The sequence below is a fragment of the Ceratotherium simum genome, chromosome 16 (assembly GCF_057802395.1).
Source record: "Ceratotherium simum simum isolate JZ-2026a chromosome 16, ASM5780239v1, whole genome shotgun sequence".
Lineage (NCBI taxonomy): Eukaryota > Metazoa > Chordata > Mammalia > Perissodactyla > Rhinocerotidae > Ceratotherium > Ceratotherium simum.
In genome coordinates, this window is record NC_141915.1 from 3,315,342 (window position 1) to 3,336,269 (window position 20,928).

The 20,928-nt window shown below is 39.6% G+C and overlaps 1 protein-coding gene across 7 annotated transcripts in view; it reads left to right on the forward strand.

Annotated features, from left to right (window-relative positions):
* The window catches only part of ULK2 (unc-51 like autophagy activating kinase 2), a 94,760-nt gene that overhangs the window by 30,748 nt on the left and 43,084 nt on the right, over window positions 1-20,928 (forward strand). For 5 of the 7 annotated variants that reach the window (XR_015554615.1, XR_015554616.1, XM_087440387.1 and 2 more), the window contains 4 exons: window positions 2,959-3,006; window positions 3,366-3,454; window positions 8,611-8,658; window positions 11,176-11,347. Coding sequence is in view for 5 of the 7 variants with exons in the window: in XM_087440387.1 (XP_087296513.1) it covers window positions 2,959-3,006; window positions 3,366-3,454; window positions 8,611-8,658; window positions 11,176-11,347 (357 nt within the window). In the remaining 2 variants the exon portion in view is untranslated. The remainder of the gene's footprint in view (window positions 1-2,958; window positions 3,007-3,365; window positions 3,455-8,610; window positions 8,659-11,175; window positions 11,348-20,928) is intronic. The other 2 variants (XM_087440391.1, XM_087440390.1) reach the window with 2 other exon arrangements.

The following is a 20,928-nucleotide window of genomic DNA, read 5'->3' on the forward strand; positions in this document are numbered from 1 at the left end:
TAGGCAGAGTGAATAGCCAGTACAGATGTCCAGACCTGGGAGCAGGCCGTGTAAGCTGGAGGAGCAGCTGGAGGGCCAGTTAAAGACTTGGGCTTTTGCTCAAAGTGTGATAGGGAGCCATTGCATGGTTTTGAGCAGAGGAATAATATGATCTGACGAGTGTTTTAAAATCAGTCTGGTTGCTTGTTGAGGACAGCCTGTGGTGAGGTACGGCAAGGGCAGAAGCTGGGAGACTAATCAGGAGACTATATAATCACTATACCCAGGTGAGAAATGGAGTAGCTTAGACTAGGGTAACAGCAGTGGAGGTGGTGAGAAGTTGTTGAATTCTGGATCATTTTGGGGGTAGAGGCAGCAGCATTTACGGTTGCATTGGATGTAGGGTGTGATAGAAAGAGAAGACTCAAAGATGTCTCCAAGATTTTTGGCCTGAGCAACTCCAAAGAATGGAGTTGTCAGTTATAGAGATAGGAAAGACCATGTGGATGGAGCAGGCTACGGGGGCAAGATCAGGAGTGTAGGTTGGACATGTTAAATTTAAGATGTCCATTTGACCTCTAAGTGCAGATGTCAGAAGTCACTTGGATTTCAGAGGGAAAGGTCCAGGTTGGGGATATATTTGGGAAAAGATCTGGGAGGAAGGAATGGAGGAGAAACATTTTAGAATCCTGATAGAAAAGTCCCTAACCTTGAAGATGGGGTTTAGGGAGACAGGAAGGGCGGCTCCATGTCACCCTCCATGTGAACATGTGCCTTGTGGCAGCTTGGCTCTCACCACGGCTATAGGACAGTGGGCTGTGGGTGCCTCTTGGAGGCCATGGCCTGTGTTTAAGAATTTTAGATTCTTGAGGTGGAAGCTTATATCATTGATTTTGAGCCTTTCTTCTTTTATAATATAGGCATTTCTATTATGTATGCTTATTATAAGTATATATAATATAATAAAAGCTAAAAATTTCCCTCTGAGTACTTTAACTTATCACAGTCTATCTTCAAATAATATTTTACCACTTCATGTGTAGTGAAAGAACTTGGAATGCTTAATACTGTAGAGATTATCCAGTTGTCGAAGGTCTTGAAAGAACATTTATCCCTGAAACTGTTGGGTCTCAGCAACCCCAACTGTTTGGGGGATGGTTTGTTAACTTGTTCTTATCAATCTTATGTAAAAGATTGTTCTTTTCAATCTTACGTAAAAACAGTGAGACTTGAAGATGTTAGACCAGAAAAACCATAAAACGTGTTTGATGAAAATGCTTATCAAATTAACCCTGATCATCAAATTTTTAGAAAAGAAAAGTGTTTGATTTTTCCTGTAGTATTAGTTGTAATAACAATAGAGATTTGCAAAAATTTATTCCAGAATTTTGGTCTGTTGATGTATGTTATGGAAATCTACATAGGCTTCTGGATCAGGCAGACTGAGGTTTGAATTCTGCTTCCTCAACTTATCGCTCTTTGACCTTGGCGAAGGTGCATGGCCTTTATGTGCTTCAATCTCCTTATCCGTAAAAGAAAGACAATAATACCTTTTGTGAAGTTTGTGAGGATTAAATGAGGAACTGGTATGTGGCACTCAGTTTATTGTCCTAGGAAGTGTTCTCAGGAGATGATAGATCTAATAGCTTCTGTAGAGGGGGAAAGATGAAGTAGTCTGAATATGTATTTACTTAAAGTTTTGTAAAATTGAAATTAAACTTCAGTTTATGTAGCTGGTAAATATGTTTTATTTTTCAGAAGGAGACATTAAACTGAGTTGCTCTATAACTATGAGGAATATGGGTCAGTAGTGAAACAACATACTCATGGATAATAGTTTTAAAATTATAGGTTATGTTAAATATTTATATACTTTCCATACCATAGCAATTGATTTGAAAGGTGGTTTCAGAGTATTTGCGTTCAGTCAATCTAGTTTATTTATATCTTTTCTATTTCATCCCTATTATGTCCTTTGTAAAAGTTAGCATAAAAAAATCTTACATGTTAAACTAGAATTTATGTATATATGTGTATTAATTTTTGTTCTAAAAAAGATAGAAGGTAGAAAACTCAGGCTTCTTTCCAAAACCCTCCACACTTCCATTCCTTAGCAAGTCTTGTGGTTGATAGTTACTCTGAGGGGCTTTGGGTATTTATTTCAGTGAAACTCATGAGATCCTTCAGAGTGGAAGATAATTTAGACTAAACCTGAGTGAAGCTGATTCCTGATCTTGTATTATCCTGTGAACCTCCATGTGGGTACTGTGCTATTCTCCCTGCTTGCTCTGTGATATTTGATATCATTCAAGTCTGAGACTTAATGATAAATGAGATTATCTTTGTGGATTTTTAAAGAAATAATGAAATAATTTACACATACAGGCAAATAAAGAGAGTAAAATAATGAACTGCCATGTACTCACTTATTTATCTAATTAGCAGGCTTATTGTATAGGTTTTATCTTTGGTGGATAGCTGAATAAATTAAATCAAATTAATAGTTTTTTTGAAAAATGTGCAACCAGCTGTAGGAATACTTCTTGGCTAGAAGGATAGAGTTTTTTTTACAAATCAGCTGCCTAGATTTCCTCTTAGGATGATTAACAGCCATAGTTCAAAAATGTGCTTAGTGAGGGCCTGGTCACAGCACTCCATACACTGTGAGCTTGAGGAGGGCACCTGCTAGAGAACACGTCTCCTTACACTGCCTCAGGGCATGCTGTGTTGGTGATGGAGGTTTTGAAAAGTCACAGTTATTATTTTAAATATTTCATAGATTAAGAATTACTTATAATTTGATAATTTTTATAGATTTATAAAAATAATATGCTCTAACATTTAAAAGAAATGGAGGCTACACAAAGAAGTTAATAATTATCTATGATCTCAAAGACATTATGTTGACTACATTGACAAGATTAACCTATCTGCTAGTCAATGTCAATTTAATGGTTGCATTGTCATTTTTCATTACAGAAGCATTTTTTAGCCATCCTTTTCTTGAGCAAATTCCAGTAAAAAAATGTGAGTACCCACTTTTGCATTTTTACTTAAAGAGTGAGTGCAAATTTAAGGAAAAATTAGTATTTTGTATTACAAAATTAATTTTTTATGGTCCTTCTCAAGATTTCATTGAGGTTTTCTTAAATACTTGGAGTTGTGTTTATTTGATAACAGTTCTGTTTTTCCTTCCAAATCCACGTCAAAATAGTTTTAGTAATTGCTGCATTTTTAGTTTCATCCATGGGAGCTGTAATAAGTAGGTGAATGTGAATTTTTGGTCAACACAAAGATGAAGTAGTTTTGACAGGTTTTTCTATTAGACAAGTAATGTAATTGTACTACTAAGTGGTGTTTCTCTTCGTTGGTGTTTCTTGCCGTAGCCTGCCCGGTTCCGGTGCCTGTGTATGCTGGCTCTGTCTCTGGAAGCTCCTGTGGCAGCTCTCCGTCGTGCCGTTTCGCCTCTCCACCAGTAAGTTCTGGTTTTGTTAAAAATAATTTCAGAGTTAGTGCTATTGCATCTCTTCACAAACAGAGCCTGCAAATATGTTGTGGATATTCTTTTTAAGTATCATGTTTACTAGTGCAGCTGAGGCTTAGGGAGAGAGCATTATTGTTGGGTCAAATGGACCTAGATTTGAACCCCTGCCCTTATTTAGCTTTGTAAGCTTCAGCAAGAAATGTCACCTCTCTGGGCCGTTTCCTCTGAACAGTGAGTGCAGTACTCTCACCTTTCCATGCCCTGTGGGTTTGGGAAGGATGATACTTGCAAACAAAAAGTACCTATTACAGGTGGATAGGTAATAAATAGTTATTTTATCTGAATATCGTAAACATCAGTTTGGATATTTATTGTACATAGAATTTCCAGTGGGGGAGGAGTGACCGCTGAGCCAGATTTCACTGATTGAGATTCCCTTCATCATGATTATGTTACTAAAACCAAAGTGGGGTCACCTCCTGGCGAGTTAAATCAGATTCTCCACCAGAAGTAGTTGTCACACAAAGTAAGGTGTATTTGCAGCAAATAAGAGACCATGCGGACTCATTTCCAAAGTCATGGCTCTCCCCCAACAAAGGGAAGCAGGGGTCTTTTATTTCGAACGGGGAATGAATACTCAAAAGGGAGAGGTGGGTATTTGCTTGCTCAGGCTAAGTTGGAAAACACGCTTCCATATACACTGCAGGTTACCGTAATAAGGCCTAGGCTCCTTCTGGAGAGATTTTAGCATTAAAAATAAGACAAAGGTCATAGGCGTAGCTTGTGTGGTGAGGCTTGGTCTGGTTCAGGGTGGTTGGTGATTAAATTCCTTAACATAACAAAAGGAAAAAAAAACAATTTGGAAAAACAGTTAAATGCTTCTGAACCCACTCTTGAGTTCCTCAGGGCAGTTAGTCAGTGGTAATTACAGGCCCTGTAAGGTTGTTCCACTCTTCCTTCTCCTGAGGGTCCCAAGCCACTTCCTCCATGGCTTTCTTCCCTCTAGTCTAAGTGCTTCTTCCTGATCCTGAGAACGTTTTTTTTTTGCTTGAGCAAGGTTGCTCCTGAGCTGACCTCTTTGCCAGTCTTCCTCTACTTTGTATATGGGATGCTGCCACAGCACGGCTTGATGAGCGATGTGTAGGTCTGCGCCTGGTATCCCAACCTGTGAACCCCGGGCCGCGGAAGTGGAGCGCATGAACTCAACCTCTATGCCGCTGGGCTAGCCCAGATCCTGAGAACTTCTGATCACTTCTGGTCACTACTTCCTCCTGTTAGAACTCTCCTAGGGTCTTACTCTACCCTCTTCTCTACTTTTCTAGACTGACCCTTCCCCTAGATCTCAGTTGCAGCTTGGGAGGGTTGTGACCTTGAGGCTTTTCCACAAGCTGAAGGTCCAAGGGCTTTTGTGTCAGCTGTTGTATTTTCCAGATAGTCTGGCAGACATGAATTTCTTGAATTCTGCCAGCAGAAGGGTAGGGGAGCCATAAGGAGGTGATTGTATGCTTAGTGGGTTGAGGCAACTCAGAGGTTTAAGAGTACGGGGGTTGGGAGCTTCCACATCCCTTACTTTCCATATTAACTAGGTGGCTTAGTCTCTCTGAGCCTGTTTCTCATATGTAAAGTGAGTATAATTTACCTACTTCATAGGATTTTTTTTAAGGATAAATGAGCAAAAGCACCTACTACTGTGCCTGGCACACAATAAATACTCAGGAAATGGCAATTGCTGTTATTATTTTCCAGGGAAACCTAATAGCCAATAGCTAAAGCAGATGCTGAAGCGGCCTACTGCAAATGGATGAGTCCTAAAACTGGCAAAAAAACTTTTTTGCACCACCCTGCAGACTCAAACCAAATAGAATAAGCAGATGGGCTAATAAGACTTACATTATGTTCCCATGAATTTAAAAAACTAAGAGGAAACAAAAGCGTTGTGTATGTCCTGTTTCAGTCTGGAATATACAAAAATCACTGAATTTGGAGTGATTGTGTTACTGCACCAGGTCCATTTTTGCCTGCCGCCCAGAAAGCCAAACACCGAGACAATGAGATTGCAGCAGAGAGAGGGGGTTTCTTAATCACAGGCAGCTAAGTGAGGAAATGGGAGAATGAATCTCAAATCCGCTTCCCCAAAAATGGGGACACAGGGATATTTATGGGGTAGGGGGCAGGGTGGTCTCAAATGATTGGAGGTGAGGAGAGATGAGATAATTGATGATCTGCGCAAGTGTAGTTAGGCTTCATGCCTCTTCATAGGATGCGTGTTCACAGAATGGCGGTGTTAGCATGCCCTGAGGGTGGAGTTTTAACCTCTTGACGTCAGAATGTCAAAAGGTCACTTTTATCGGGCATATGTCTGTGTGGGCCCAGTTGATGGGTTGGTGGTCTCAACTGGTCTGAAGCTGACAAGGGGTTCCAATTCCTGAAAAAAAGAGCTCAAACACCCATTACCGTGGTGACCCAGGCTTCCAGGGAGATGTTATCTATAGCAACCTAGTGGGAGTCAGATAGCATATTGCCTAAACAGCACAGTTAACAATGGGTAAATTTATCATGCAGATTTAAGTCCTCAGTCCGTTCTGATAAGTTTCTAGGTAAGGCCATCCCCCACCCTTCCTGGTACAGGGAAGAAGATACCTTTACAAATGGAAATTTCCTTTGTAAATGTAAATGTCTCTTACAAAGGGTAACCAGAACTAAGAATGGGCTTAGCAGGGACCCTCCCGGATACCCGGAGATGTCTATGGTGGTGGCCTGTTCTGGGGGCAGGCCTCCCATCCCAAACTCATTTGGACAGTTAGTGGGGCTGGGGGTCAAAGTGTCTTTTAGGCAGAGACAGATTTTGAGGTGGCCAATTCCGATCCCCCTTAGTTACTGGCTGCTTAATTATCAATGGCTAACTGTTTGCCAGTTTCAATTGGGGAGAATGTAGAGGACTTGTATTGACATGGAAAGATTATAGGCTTTATTTGGAGGCAGGCAGAACTGGCTTCAGTGCTGGCCCTGCTGCCTGCTCACTCTAACTTTGGGCAGGTCAGTTCCAGGCTGTGCCATGGCTTCCTCATCTGTAAGGTAGGTCTAATTAACTTTTGCTTGAAGGGCGATATCTGGTGATATGTGGAAAGTGCCTAGCCATAGTGAGTACTTGATAAACTGGAGCTATTATTGTGAAGGATATATTTGATACAATGTGATACATAATATGAAAAACAAAGCTTATGCTAGAGAAAGGAACAACAGGGAAGAATGTGATTATGGGAGAGGTGTGGGAGAGCAAGAATAAAGGAGCCTATGGGATGGCAGAATGACCCAGGGATGAGAGCCAGGGGCCAGCAGGAGGCACACTGAGCTGGAAGTTGCTTTGACTGGAGAGAGCATGTTGGGGTTTTTTGTTGGGTGGGGAAGCATTGAAAGGGAGAGCACAATGGGAGCTGGGCCTGTGCTGCTAGGGGAGAGCAGGATGGAGTGCCAACAGGAGGAGTGAGGAGGTGCAGGAGGGAGAGAGGAGGCATGTTTAGATGCTAAAAGGTTAGTGGAAAAACTGTTTTTAGAAGGCCTTTATTAAAAGTTAATGGTTGAAGTGAAAATAAAAAGGAATGTTGGAAAATAAAAAGAAAGCAGGAATGTTTCTGTGTAATTTCCAGTTAGTGAGATTAGAAAAATTGGATGGTTTGATAGGCTTTGCTTTTAACGTAATCTGCCGAAAGTAGGATGATTTCATACGTGCATCACCTTCCTTCCTAGGGCTGGAGTAGACTCTCATACTGAGGGTTGATGCAGGCATGCACCTATAACCTTCTCTTTTTTATATTTTCACTCAGATATCCAGCTGCTACTTTATTCCAGAGAAATCTTTGAAAGGAAAGGCAAAAACAAAAACAAAAAAACCATAACAAAAAATTCCAAATCACTCTTTTAGTTATGATACTGGCTATTGGTTAAATGCTATGTAGATAATATCTGTTGAATATCTGTTTATTGGTTTCATAATGTTTACTAAACGACTACCTTGTATGAGGTCCTGGTTGATACTAATGAACAAAATGACCAAGTCCCTTACATTAAGGGCTTTTAATTTAATTGTGTAGAGAAGAGGCGGTATATTAATCACTATTAGAAGCATATGTGGGGCTGGCCCCGTGGCTTAGCGGTTAAGTGCGCGCGCTCCGCTACTGGCGGCCTGGGTTCGGATCCCGGGTGCGCAGCGACGCACCGCTTCTCCCGCCATGCTGAGGCCGCGTCCCACATACAGCAACTAGAAGGATGTGCAGCTATGACATACAACTATCTACTGGTGCTTTGGGGGAAAAAAGGAGGAGGATTGGCAATAGATGTTAGCTCAGAGCCGGTCTTCCTCAGCAAAAAGAGGAGGATTAGCACGGATGTTAGCTCAGGGCTGATCTTCCTCACAAAAAAAAAAAAGCATATGTGTATATATCTTTATTCCCTGTGGGAATGTGGATGAGGGGCATGAATCAGACTACAACTCAGGAAGGCTGCGCAGGGAGGGCATTGAGCTGAGTTTTGAAGAAAGTTAGCAAGATAAATTAGTAAAAGAATGGTATTTGGTATTTGTAGGCAGAGGAATCTCCTTCATGAAGTCATGGAAGCATGACCCACTAAGGAACTCTGTAGCCCTCCATGGCCTCTTGAATTCAAATTTGTTAGAATTAAGTGAAATTTAAAACTCAGTTCCTTACATTAGCCACATTTCAGGTGCTCAATAGCCAAATATAGTTAGTGGCTACCAAACTGGACAGCTCAGATATAGAATGTTTCCGTCATTGCAGGAAGTTCTGTTGCACAAGGCTTCTCCAAGCAGCTCAGTCTGGTGGATGTAGAGAGCATTGGTAGTGTAGTGAGGGGAAAATAAAGTTAGAAAGGTAGGGAGAGGCTGTATCTTGACAGAATTTGGGTGCTGAGCAAAGGAGTTCAAACTTTAGTCTTAAAGCTGAGGTGAGCCATTTGAATGATTTTAAGTGGATCATGCATATGATCCACTGTGTGTTTTAGCTAGATTCTTCTAAAAGGTGGAGGACTAGACTAGAGACAAGTAGAGACTAAAGAGGTCTCTGTACTGGAGGAAAGAGAACAACCTGAAACTACTGCAGCTTTGTTTTGTGTTTTGTTTTGTTTTTTTGAAGATGAGGACCCAAACTAAGGCAGCGGTAGGAAAGGAGAAGAGGGGCCAGGTAAGAGAAAGGTAAAGAATGTGCAGAGCTTGGAGATTGCTTGAACTTGGGACTTAAGCAAGAGGGAGACCTTGATGGAGACTGAATGGATCAATGATGATGAAGTCACTCAGTAAGGGAGCCTGGGAGGAGTGCTTGCCGTATAAAGGTGATGAAGTAGTGTGTACAAGCCTGGATGTGTTATATAGGCAGGTGGCTAGAGGGGCCTAGAGCTCATCGGAGAGGTTCTAGGCTGCAGAGTCATCAATATGTAAGTGGCAGTGGAAGGTAGGAGAGTGTGAGTGGTCACTAGGATGGGTATAAAAAGTGTGAGGAGTAGAGGGCCCAGGGTGGCACCCTGGGGAATTCCATACCCTACTCGTCTCCTTTAAGGAGAAATGAGAAGCAGCTACCCACAAAAGAGACTAAGAGGTAGGAGGAAAAGCAAGAGAGAGCAGGGTCACTGAATGAAGGGGTAAAGGGTCAAGACAAGAATGGTCCACAGTGCAGGTGTCGCAGAGAATTTGAGTCACTTAGAGAACAGAGGAAGTGTCCACAGGACTTGACAATGGGAGTTATTGGTAACTTTAATAAAGGCAATTTTATTGGAGGATTGAAGGCAGAAAGTGGATTATGGTGGGTTAAGGGATACATGGGAGGTGAAGAATTTGTGTCAGTGAAGATTGATAATTTCAAGACGTTTTAAGAAGTGAAGGAGCGAGAGTAGATGGTTATTGAAGGGTTGCAGGGATTTGAGATGTGAGAAGGTTAAACAGGTTTATGTATAGAGATGAAAAAAAGCCAGAGTGAGGGGAGAGGGGGAAAGTGTCCGGTGCAGAGTGGAGTTGATCTTGGTCCTTGAGGAGGTGGGGGAGGATGGAATTAGAGCACAGGTGGAGAGATTAGCTTTGAAAGCGAGGAGAAGCACCTCTGCTACCCAGATGGTTGTGGACGCAGATAGTTTTATAAATAGCAAAGGAAGAAATTGAGCAAGTTCCTTCCAAAAGCCACTGAAGAAACTGTGGAGTTACAGACTTGGAATCACATCTCAGCTTGACTGCTTTTTAGTTGTGTGATCTCGGGCAAATTTCCTAATGTTCTGAGTTTTGTTTGTTTATCTGTGAAATGGATTTCAGAATAGGCTGAAGTTAGATAATACATGGAAAGCTTTTAACATGCCTAGCCCATGGTTGATGCTCAGTAATGTTAGTCTTTCCATCTTCCCTTCCTTTTATAGCCTTGAGACATAAGTTCTCTTCAAAAAGTGATCAGGGGATTTTATGGCATGTGTATGTCACACACACACACAAAGTGATGAGGAGATTTGAGACATTTCATTGCACAGTGATATTCAAAGGAGCACTAGCAGTGAATTGGGTGTTAAGACTTGAGGTTAAAGAGCATTATGTAGTATTTTTCCTTTTCTTAAATAGAAACAAAGGGTAAACAGGGTAATGGGGATTTAACACAATATGTTATGAAGTTCATTGTTTTAGAAAACCGTTGTGTAATCAAGACATTCAATCAGAGTTGTCACCAGAGGTTTTTTTTTTTTCTGCTGAGGAAGATTTGCCCTAAGCTAACATCTGTGGCAATCTTTCTCTGTTTTCTCTGTTTTGTATGTGGGTTGCCACCACAGCATGGCCACGGACCAGCAGTGTAGGTTGGCACCCAGGAACCCAACCTGGGCCGCCAAAACAGATGGTGCTGAAGTGGAGTGCGCTGAACTTAACCACTAGGCCACGGAGCCGGCCCAAGAGTTTTTGAAGTAGGCAAATGCCAAAAGATATATAGTTACTTATGCCTCAGTGTTTGCTTAAATATATTTATATGCTTTTTTTCCTTTCCTGTCCTATCTCACACAAACCAACTCCTCCCCATAACAAAAGAAAAACAAAAGGAACACACCCACACCAGTAAGGTTTTCCAGATCTTTTTTTCTGTGAGTGTAAATAAATCTCTAGGAACACACCCACACCAGTAAGGTTTTCCAGATCTTTTTTTCTGTGAGTGTAAATAAATCTCTAGGTTTAAATGCAGTTATCCTTATTGACTTGTTTACTTTTTTACATAACATAGTCTCTTGCTTTCCTGTTTATACTGTTTTCTTCATTGGAGATTTAAAACTTTTTGTGTGTGGAGGACGTTGTTAATTTAAAGTCCCTGAACATTTCACTTTAGTCATTAAGTGAACAGTTATTGAGTATTTGCTTTGCTAGGCCATGAGCTGAAGCTGGAGATGTTGAGATATAAAAACTCACCTTCTCAAAAATTTCAGAAGAGGTAGACATGTACGTGTGATAAGTGGTATGATATATTTTTAAGTATCATTTTTGGAAAACATTTTAGAAGTCTTTATGCAAAGACACTTTACACTGTGCATTTCTAAGGGAAAGATTTCCAAAGAGATTTTTTTAAAATCTTAGATGGAATTGAACTTTATGCCCACTTTTATGAAAAAACATTCTTTAGTCTAATGGCTATTCTGACTTGCATTTTATTGTTAGGCTAGTTTTAATTTTATGTTGTTAATTTTAGTCCCTTCCAGATATGCAGCATATTCAGGAAGAAAACTTATCCTCCCCACCATTGGGTCCTCCCAACTACCTACAAGTGTCCAAAGATTCTGCCAGTACTAGTAGCAAGAACTCTTCTTGTGACACGGATGACTTTGTTTTGGTTCCACACAACATCTCGTCAGACCACTCATGTGAGAATCTTTTCTACTTGTACATATTGTATTTCTTAATTTACTAGACTAGCATTTTTTTTAACCTTTATATCATGCTCTCTTGTATACGGCACATTTTCAAATGGGCATTTTATTTAGTTGTTTGAATTCCCAAAATTATATACCTATCTTTCTAAAATCTGCTGGGTCATCTTCCATAAAACAGTAACTTTGGATTCTGAAGGTAGATGGAAACTATAGGAAATGATCTCAAATTCTGTCTGTATCCAAACGGAAAGAAGTAGAGAAGCCAGCAGAATGAGAGAAATTAAATTTAAGGAAAGAAGTTAAAGGAAGACCTCTTTTGGAAAAAACCTAAGAGTAAAAGGAGTCTTAAAAGCAGTCTGGACGTCCTTCAGAAGATATTGGCATATGTTCAGAACTGAGCTTCATAAATGGATAGAGTTTTCATGAAGGAGGCACAATCCAAGTTCACTAAATGCAGTCAGTGTTCTGTGGTATAGTGAAGGGTACAAAAAACTACAAACGAGAAGTTAGACAAAGCCGTTAAAAAAGAAGGAACCATGTTTTGGTTGTGAAGGAATAGGGTCAGAAAAGCTGGAAGTTTGCTGAATAATTGAATAATGCCAAGTTGACCATGTGCAGGTGTAGATGGTTGGAGATGTTTATATCAAGAGGTCTCTTTAGTTGTTTGTCACATACTTAATAGCTGCTTATGTTAGGCACTGTGCTAGTTGTAGTGAAGGCCATAATCGCCAGACCAAACGCCCTTCAGGTTCGTTGGTTAGGGAGGGGAAACATGGACACCGCAGCACTCGTAGTGGCAGTTTATGATGAGTGCTGTGAGGACTGGGCGTTACTTTAAACATCATCCAGTACAGTGGTTTTATTTCATTTAAAAAAGTAATTAAAACTTAAAATTATGAAATATTTCAAACAAAATAAACATCAGATATTCAGATTACCCACCATGCTAATTTTATTTATGTCAACATTTTGCCGTATTTGTTTTAGGTATCTTTTTAAAAGATATAGAATGCTGTCGGCACAGCTCAAGTCCCCTTGCCTCATTCTACTCTTGCCAGAGATGTATTCCTCCTGTAGATGACTTTATACTTCCACATATGCTTGTATCCATAAATAACATACAGTATTTTTGTGTTTTTACAGTTTTAAGTAAACGGTATATAGAATGTTCATTTCTGTAGTTTGCTTTTTTATTTATATTTTTGCTCTGTATCTAGATACATATCTAGATGTGTATCTAGTTCATTTTAATATCTGAATTTTGTGGTACAATAAACCACAGTTTATCCATTTCCCTACTGATGGTTAATTGGATTATTTCTGTCTTTTCATGATTCAGAATGTGTTGTAACAGATGTCCTTGTGCCACACTGTCTTCCAAGTGGGTACTCTAGCTATGTACAACTTCAGCTCTGTAAAATATCGGTGCAAACAAATTGTAGGCAACTAATAGTCTCTACCATGCTGCCTCAGTGTTATAATGGTACCTTCTAAAGATTTTTATTTTTTTTTTTTCATATTTAACTTTACCTGGAATTCATTTTTGTAGATGGAATAAGGTAGGGAACTATCAATTATCCCAGCATGTTTTTATTGAATATTGTCCACTGATATGCAATTCCAGATTTGTCATATCAAGTTTATATAAAGGATTGGGTTTTAAGGTTTCCTGTTCAGCTCCATTGGTCTATTTGTCTATATTATTATTATTTTTTTTTGTGTGTGTGTGTGAGGAAGATCAGCCCTGAGCTAAGATCCGTGCTAATCCTCCTCTTTTTGCTGAGGAAGACCGACTCTGAGCTGACAATGTATTGCCAGTCCTCCTCCTTTTTTTCCTCAAAGCCCCAGTAAATAGTTGTATGTCGTACTTGCACATCCTTCTAGTTGCTGTATGTGGGACGCGGCCTTAGCATGGCCAGAGAAGCGGTGCGTTGGTGTGTGCCTGGAATCCGAACCCGGGCCGCCAGTAGTGGAGCGCGCGCACTTAACCGCTAAGCCACGGGGCTGGCCCCAATATAATAATTTTTAAATTCTTGTGTGTCTGTGTGAGATGGGGGCGGGGGGTGATGGTAGAGAGCATCCTAGTATTCTTTGAAATCACCCTGGCTATTGGCTCCTTTTCCTACCATGTAGTTTTAATTTCGGCTTGACAAATCCTAAAAAACCATTTGAGGATTTGGGTGGGAATTGTATTGATTCTGTAAGACCTATTTAGGGACAGTTAGGATCTGTACAATATTAAATTGTCTACTCAAGAATGTTTATGTGTTTCTCCACTTATTTAGGTTTCTTTAATATGTTTTGATACATATTTATACTTATCTCCATAAAGGACATTCACATGTTTTGTTTTATGTTAGTTACCTTTGTTCTTTTGTGCTTGTATAAATATTGCCTTAAAAAAATTTTTTTTTCAAAACTCTTCCTGTCGAGGTCTTTCTGCTGCTAAATCCCAGGGATCATTTCTCAGTCCTCATCTTTTTGATGTGTCCACAACATTTGTTATAGTTGACCACACCCTTCTTTTTAATTATTAAAAATTTGTTATTGTAAAATATACATGTAAGATAGTTTTTAAAAGATTTTTTTTTTTAGAGCAGTTTTAGGTTTACAGCAAAATTGAGAGGAAGGTACAGAGATTTCCCGTATATCCCTTCTTCCTGAGTGCATGGCCTCCCCCATTATCAGCATCACTCACAAGAGTGGTACATTTGTTACCAAGAATGAACCTACATTGACACATCATAATCACCCCAAGTCCATAGTTTACTTTAGAGTTCACTCTTGGTGTTGTACATTCTGTGTGTTTGGATACATGTATAATGACATATATCCATCATTATAATATCGTACAGAACATTTTCACTGCCCTAAAAATCCTCTGTGCTCTACCTACTCATTTCTCCCCACCTAACCCCTAGAGACCACTGATCTTTTTATTGTCTGTGTAGTTTTGCCTTATCCAGAATGTTATATAGTTGGAATTATACAGTATGTAGCCTTTTAAGATTGGCTTCTTTCACTTAGAAATATGCATTTAAGGTTCCTCCATGTCTTTTCATGGATTGTTAGCTCATTTCTTTTTAGCGCTGAATAATATTCCATTGTCTGGATGTACCACAGTTTATCCATTCATCTACTGAAGGACATCTTGGTTGCTTCCAAGTTTTGGCAGTTATGAGTAAAGCTGCTATAAAAATCGGTGTGCAGGATTTTGTGTGGACATAAGTATTCAGTTCCTTTGGGTAAATACCAAGGAGCATGATTGCTGGATGGTATGGTAAGATTATGTTTAGTTTTTCAAGAAACTGCCAAACTGTCTTCCAAAGTGGCTGTGTCGTTTTGCATTCCCACCAGTAATGAATGGGAGTTCCTTTTGCTCCATATCCTCACCACCATTTAGTGTTGTCAGTGTTCCAGATTTTGGCCATTCTAATACATATGTGGTGGTATCTCAGTGTTGCTTTAATTTGCATTTCTCTAATGACGTATGATGTTCAGCATCTTTTCATATGCTTATATGCCATCCATATGTCTTCTTTTTTTTTTTTTTTTCCTGAGGAATATCAGCCCTGAGCTAACATCCATGCCAATCCTCCTCCTTTGGCTGAGGAAGACTGGCCCTGAGCTAACATCTATTGTCAGTCCTCCTCCTGTTTTTTTGTTTTCTCCCAAAGCCCCAGTAGATAGTTGTATGTCATAGTTGCACATCCTTCTAGTTGCTGTACGTGGGACGCCGCCTCAGCATGGCCACAAGCGGTGGGTCAGTGCGCGCCCGGGATCCGAACCCGGGCCGCCAGTAGTGGAGCGTGCGCACTTAACCGCTAAGCCACGGGGCTGGCCCCCCATATATCTTCTTTAGTGAAGCCTCTGTTAAGATCTTTGGCCCATTTTTTAATTGAGTTGTTTGTTATTGTTGAGTTTGAAGAGTTCTTTGTATATTTTGGATAATAGTCCTTTATCAGCTGTGTCTTTTGCAAATATTTTTGCTTAGTCTGTGGCTTGTCTTCCAATTCTCTTGATATTGTCTATACAGAGCAGTTGTTTTTAATTTTAATGAAGTTCACCTTAATAATCAGTTTATTTCTTTCATGGATCATGTCTTTGGTGTTGGCATCACAATACCTAAAGTCGTGTAGGTTTTCTCCTGTGTCATCTTCTAGGAGTTTTATAGTTTTTTTGTCTTACATTTAGGTCCATGATCCATTTTGAGTTAACTTTTTTGAAGGTCTGTGTCTAGATTATTTGTTTTTGCATGTGGACATCCACTTGTTCCAGCACTATTTGTTGAAAAGCCTGTCTCTGCTCTGTTGTATTGTCTTTGCTCTTATGTCAAAGATCAGTTCACTATATTTATGGAGCTCTATTTCTGGGCTCTCTCTTTTGTTCTATTGATCTATTTGTTCTTTTGCCAATACCACACTATCTTGATTACTGTAGCTTTATGGTAAGTCTTGAAGTCGGGTACTGTCAATCTTCCAACTTTGTTGTCCTTCAGTATTATGTTGGCTATTATGGGTCTTTTATCCCTCCATATAAAATTTAGAATCAATTTGTCAATAGCCACAAATAACTTATTTGGATTTTGATTGAGATTTCCTTGAATCTATAGATCACGTTGGGAGGAACTGACATCTTGATAATATTGAATCTTCCTATCCATGAACATGGACTATCTCTCCATTTATTTAGTTTTTTTCTAATTTCATTCATCACAGTTTTATAATTTTCTTCGTGAAATCTTTTACATATTTTGTTAACTTTACACTAAGTATTTCATTTTTTGAGTGCTAATGTAAATGGTATTGTGTTTTTTTTTTTAATAATTTTATTTATATATTTTTCCCCCAAAGCCCCAGTAGATAGTTGTATGTCATAGCTGCACATCCTTCTAGTTGCTGTCTGTGGGATGCGGCCTCAGCATGGCTGGAGAAGCGGTGCGTCGGTGCACGCCCGGGATCTGAACCCGGGCTGCCAGCAGCGGAGCGCGTGCACTTATCCGCTAAGCCACGGGGCCGGCCCAATGGTATTGTGTTTTTAATTTCAAATTCCAGTTGCTCATTGTTGATAATAGGAAAGCAACTGACTTTTTTATGTTAACCTTGTATCCTGGAGCCTTGCCATAACTGCTTATTAGTTCCAGGAATTGTTTTGTCAGTTCTATTGGATTTTTTTATATAAACAGTCATGTCATCTGCAAACAACAATAGTTTTATGTCTACCTTCCTAATCTGTATACCTTTCATTTCCTTTTCTTGACTTATTGCATTAGCAAAGACTTCCACTGCAATATTGAAAAGGAGTGGTGAGAGAGAACATCCGTGCCTTTTTACCTCATCTTAGTGAGAAAGCTTTGAGTTTCTCACCATTAAGTATGATGTTAGCTGTAGCTTTTTGTAGATATTCTTTGTAAAGTTGAGACAGTTCCTGTCTATTTCTAGTTTACTGAGAGTTTTTTTTTTTAAGGAAGATTAGCCCTGAGCTAACATCTGTTGCCAATCCTCCTCCTTTTTGCTGAGGAAGATTGGCCCTGGGCTAACATCCATGCCCATCTTCCTCTACTTTATATGGGATACTGCCACAGCATGGCTTGATAAGACGTGCCTAGGTCCGTGCTCGGCTCCGAACCTGTCAACCCCAGGCTGCCAGAGTGCCCGAACTTAACCGCTACGCCGCCGGGCCAGCCTCTGTGGAGAGTTTTTATCACTAATGGCTGTTGGATTTTGTCAGATTTTTTTTGCGTCTCTTGATATGATCATGTGATTTTTTTCTTTTTAATCTATTGATGTGATGGATTATGTTAATTGATTTTAGAATGTTGAACCAGCCTTGCATGCCTGGGATAAATCTCATTTAGTAATAATGTATACATTGTTGGATTCAATTTGTTAATATTTTGTTGAAGATTTTTGCATTTATGTTCATGAGAGATGCTGGTCTATAGTTTTCTTTTCTTGTGGTATCTTTGTCTGGTTTTGGTATTAGGGTGATGCTGGCCTTATAGTTACGTATTCCCTCTGCTTCTCTCCTCTGAAAGAGATTGTAGAGAGAGAGTTGGTATCATTTCTTCCTTAAATGTTTGGTAGAATTCACCAGAGAACTCATCTGGGCCTGGTGCCTTCTGCTTTGGAAGGTTATTAATTATTGATTCAATTGCTTTAATAGATATAGGTCTATTCATATTGTCTATTTCTTCCTGTATGAATTTTGGCAGATTGTCTTTCATGGAATTGGTCCATTTCATCTAGGTTATCAAATTTGTGGGCATAGAGTTGTTCATAGTATTCCTTTATTATCCTTTTAATTTCTGTGGGATCTGTGGTGATGTCCCCTCTTTCATTTCTGATATTAGTAATTTGTGTTCTCTCTTTTTTTCTTAGTGAGCCTGGCTAGAAGCTTAACAATTTTAGTGATCTTTTTAAAGAGCCAACTTTTGCTTTTGTTGATTTCTTCTATTAATTTCCTGTTTTCAATTTTATTGATTTCTACTCTAATTCTTATTATTTCTTTTATTCTCCTTTCTTGGGGTTTAATTTGCTCTTCTTTTTCTGGTTTCCTAAGGTGGAAACTTAGATTATTGAGTTTAGATCTTTCTTCTTTTCTAATATATGCATTCAATAGTATAAATTTCCTTTTAAGCATTGCTTTTGCTGCTTCCCACAAATTTCAATAAGTTGTGTTTTTATTTTCATTTAGTTCAAAATATTTTTAAATTTCTCTTAAGATTTCTTTTTTTTTTTTTTTTTTTTTTCCCCTAAAGCCCCAGTCGATAGTTGTAAGTCATAGTTGCACATTCTTCTAGTTGCTGTATGTGGGACGCGGCCTCAGCATGGCCAGAGAAGCAGTGCGTCTGTGCGCGCCCGGGATCCGAACCCGGGCCGCCTGCATCAGAGCGCACGCACTTAACCGCTAAGCCACAGGGCCTCTCTTAAGATTTCTTCTTTGACCCATGTTTTATTTAGAAATGTGCTGTTTAATCTCCATATATTTTGGGATTTTCTGGTTAATCTTTCTGTTATTGATATCTAGTTTAATTCAGTTGTGATCTGACAGCAGACATTGTATGATTTCTGTTCTTTTAAATTCTTTAAGGTGTTTTATGGTCCAGAATGTTGTCTGTCTTGGTGAATGTTTCATGTGAGTTTGAGAAAAATGTATGTTCTGCTGTTGTTGGATGAAGTAGTCTGTAAATGTCAATTATATCTAGATGATTGAGTTCAACTAAGTCCTTACTGATTTTCTGTCTGCTGGATCTGTCCATTTCTGAGGGAGAGGTGTTGAAGTCTCCAACTATTATAGTATTTTTTTGTGTGTGTGAGGAAGATCAGCCCTGAGCTAATATCCATGCTAATCCTCCTCTTTTTGCTGAGGAAGACTGGCTCTGAGCTAACATCTATTGCCAATCCTCCTCCTTTTTTTTCCCCCCCAAAGCCCCAGTAGATAGTTGTATGTCATAGTTGCACATCCTTCTAGTTGCTGTATGTGGGACGCGGCCTCAGCATGGCTGGAGAAGCGGTGTGTCGGTGTGCGCCCGGGATCCGAACCCGGGCCACTATTAGCGGAACGCGCACACTTAACCGCTAAGCCACGGGCCGGGCCCCTCCAACTATGATAGTAGATTCATCTGTTTGTCCTTGCAGTTCTATCAGTTTTGCCTTACATAGTTTGATGCTCTGTTGTTAGGGGCATACACATTAAGAATTATGTTGTCTTGGAGAATTTATATTTATGTAAATATAAATTTATCATTATATAATGCCCTTCTTTATCCCTGATAACATTTCTTACTTTGAAGTCTACTTGAATATAGCTATTCCTGCTTTCTTTTTTTTTTTTTTTTTTTTAAAGATTTTATTTATTCATTTTTTTCCCCCCAAAGCCCCAGTAGATAGTTGTATGTCATAGGTTCACATCCTTCTAGTTGCTGTACGTGGGACTCGGCCTCGCGTTGGACGGAGAAGTGGTGCCTCCGGGCGCACCCGGGATCCGAACCCCGGGCCGCCAGCATCAGAGCACGTGCACTTAACCGCTAAGCCACGGAGCCGGCCCAATCTTTTTTTTTTTTTAAGATTTTATTTCTTTATTTATTTTCCTCCCAAAGCCCCAGTAGGTAGTTGTATGTCTCAGCTGCACATCCTTCTAGTTGCTGTATGTGGGACGCGGCCTCAGCGTGGCCGGAGAAGTGGTGTGTCGGTGCGCGCCCGGGATCCGAACCCGGGCCGCCAGCAGCGGAGCGCGCGCACTTAACCGCTAAGCCACGGGGCCGGCCCCCTGCTTTCTTTTGATTAGTGTTAGTTGAGCATGGTCTGTTTTTCTCCATCCATTTACTTCTAATCTATTTGTGTCTTTATATTTAAAGGGAGTTTTTTCTAGAGAAGATATGGTTAGGTTGTGTGTTTTAATCCACTCTGAAATCTCTGTCTTTTTTTTTTTTTTAAAGATTTTATTTATTCATTTTTTTCCCCCCAAAGCCCCAGTAGATAGCTGCATGTCATAGGTTCACATCCTTCTAGTTGCTGTACGTGGGACTCGGCCTCGCGTTGGATGGAGAAGTGGTGCCTCGGGGCACACCCGAACCCGGGCCGCCAGCATCAGAGCGCGCGCACCCAACCGCCAAGCCACGGAGCTGGCCCATGAAATCTCTGTCTTTTAATTGGTGCATTTAGATCAATGACTGTAAGAGTGATTGTTGATATATTTAGATTAAGATCTACCATATTTGTTACTGTTTTCTATTTGTTGTCTTTGTTCTTTCTTCCTATTTTTGTCTTCCACTCTTTTTCTGCCTTTGTGGTTTTGATTGAGCATTTATTATGGTTCCATTTTCTTTCCTTTCTTAGCATATCAATTATACTTCTTTTTTTGCTTTTTTTAGGGGTTGCCCTATAGTTTGCAATATACATTTTTAATTAATTCAAGTCCTCTTTCAAATAATACTATACCACTTCATGGGTAATGTGAGTACCTTATAATAACAAAATAATCCTAATTCCTTCCTCCTGTCCCTTGTATCATTGCTGTCATTCATTTCACTTATATATAAGCATACACACACACACACACACACACACACACACACACACACGTAAGATATATACATAAGCATACATAACCACATACATTGTTGCTATTATTATTTTGAACAAACTGGCAAACTTATCTGTTAGCTCATTTAAGAATAAGAAAAAGGAGTTTTCATTTTACCTTTACTCAGTCCTTCCTCCATGCTCTTCCTTTCTGTAGATACAATTTTCTGACCTATATTATTTTCCTTCTCTCTAAAGAACTTGTATTTTAATATTTCTTATAAGACAGATCTGCTGGTGACAAATCCCCTCAATTTTTATTTGTCTAAGAAAAGTCTATTTTTCCTTCACTTCTGAAGGATAATTTTTTAGGGTACAGAATTCTAACTTGGTGGTTTATTTCTCTCAACACTTTAAATATTTCACTCCCCTCTCTTTTTCCTGCATGGTTTCTGAGAAGTTGATGTAATTCTTATTTTTGTTCCTCTGTAGGTATGGTGGTCCTTTCTTCTCGCTTCTTTCAGGATTTTTTCCTTATTTTTTGAT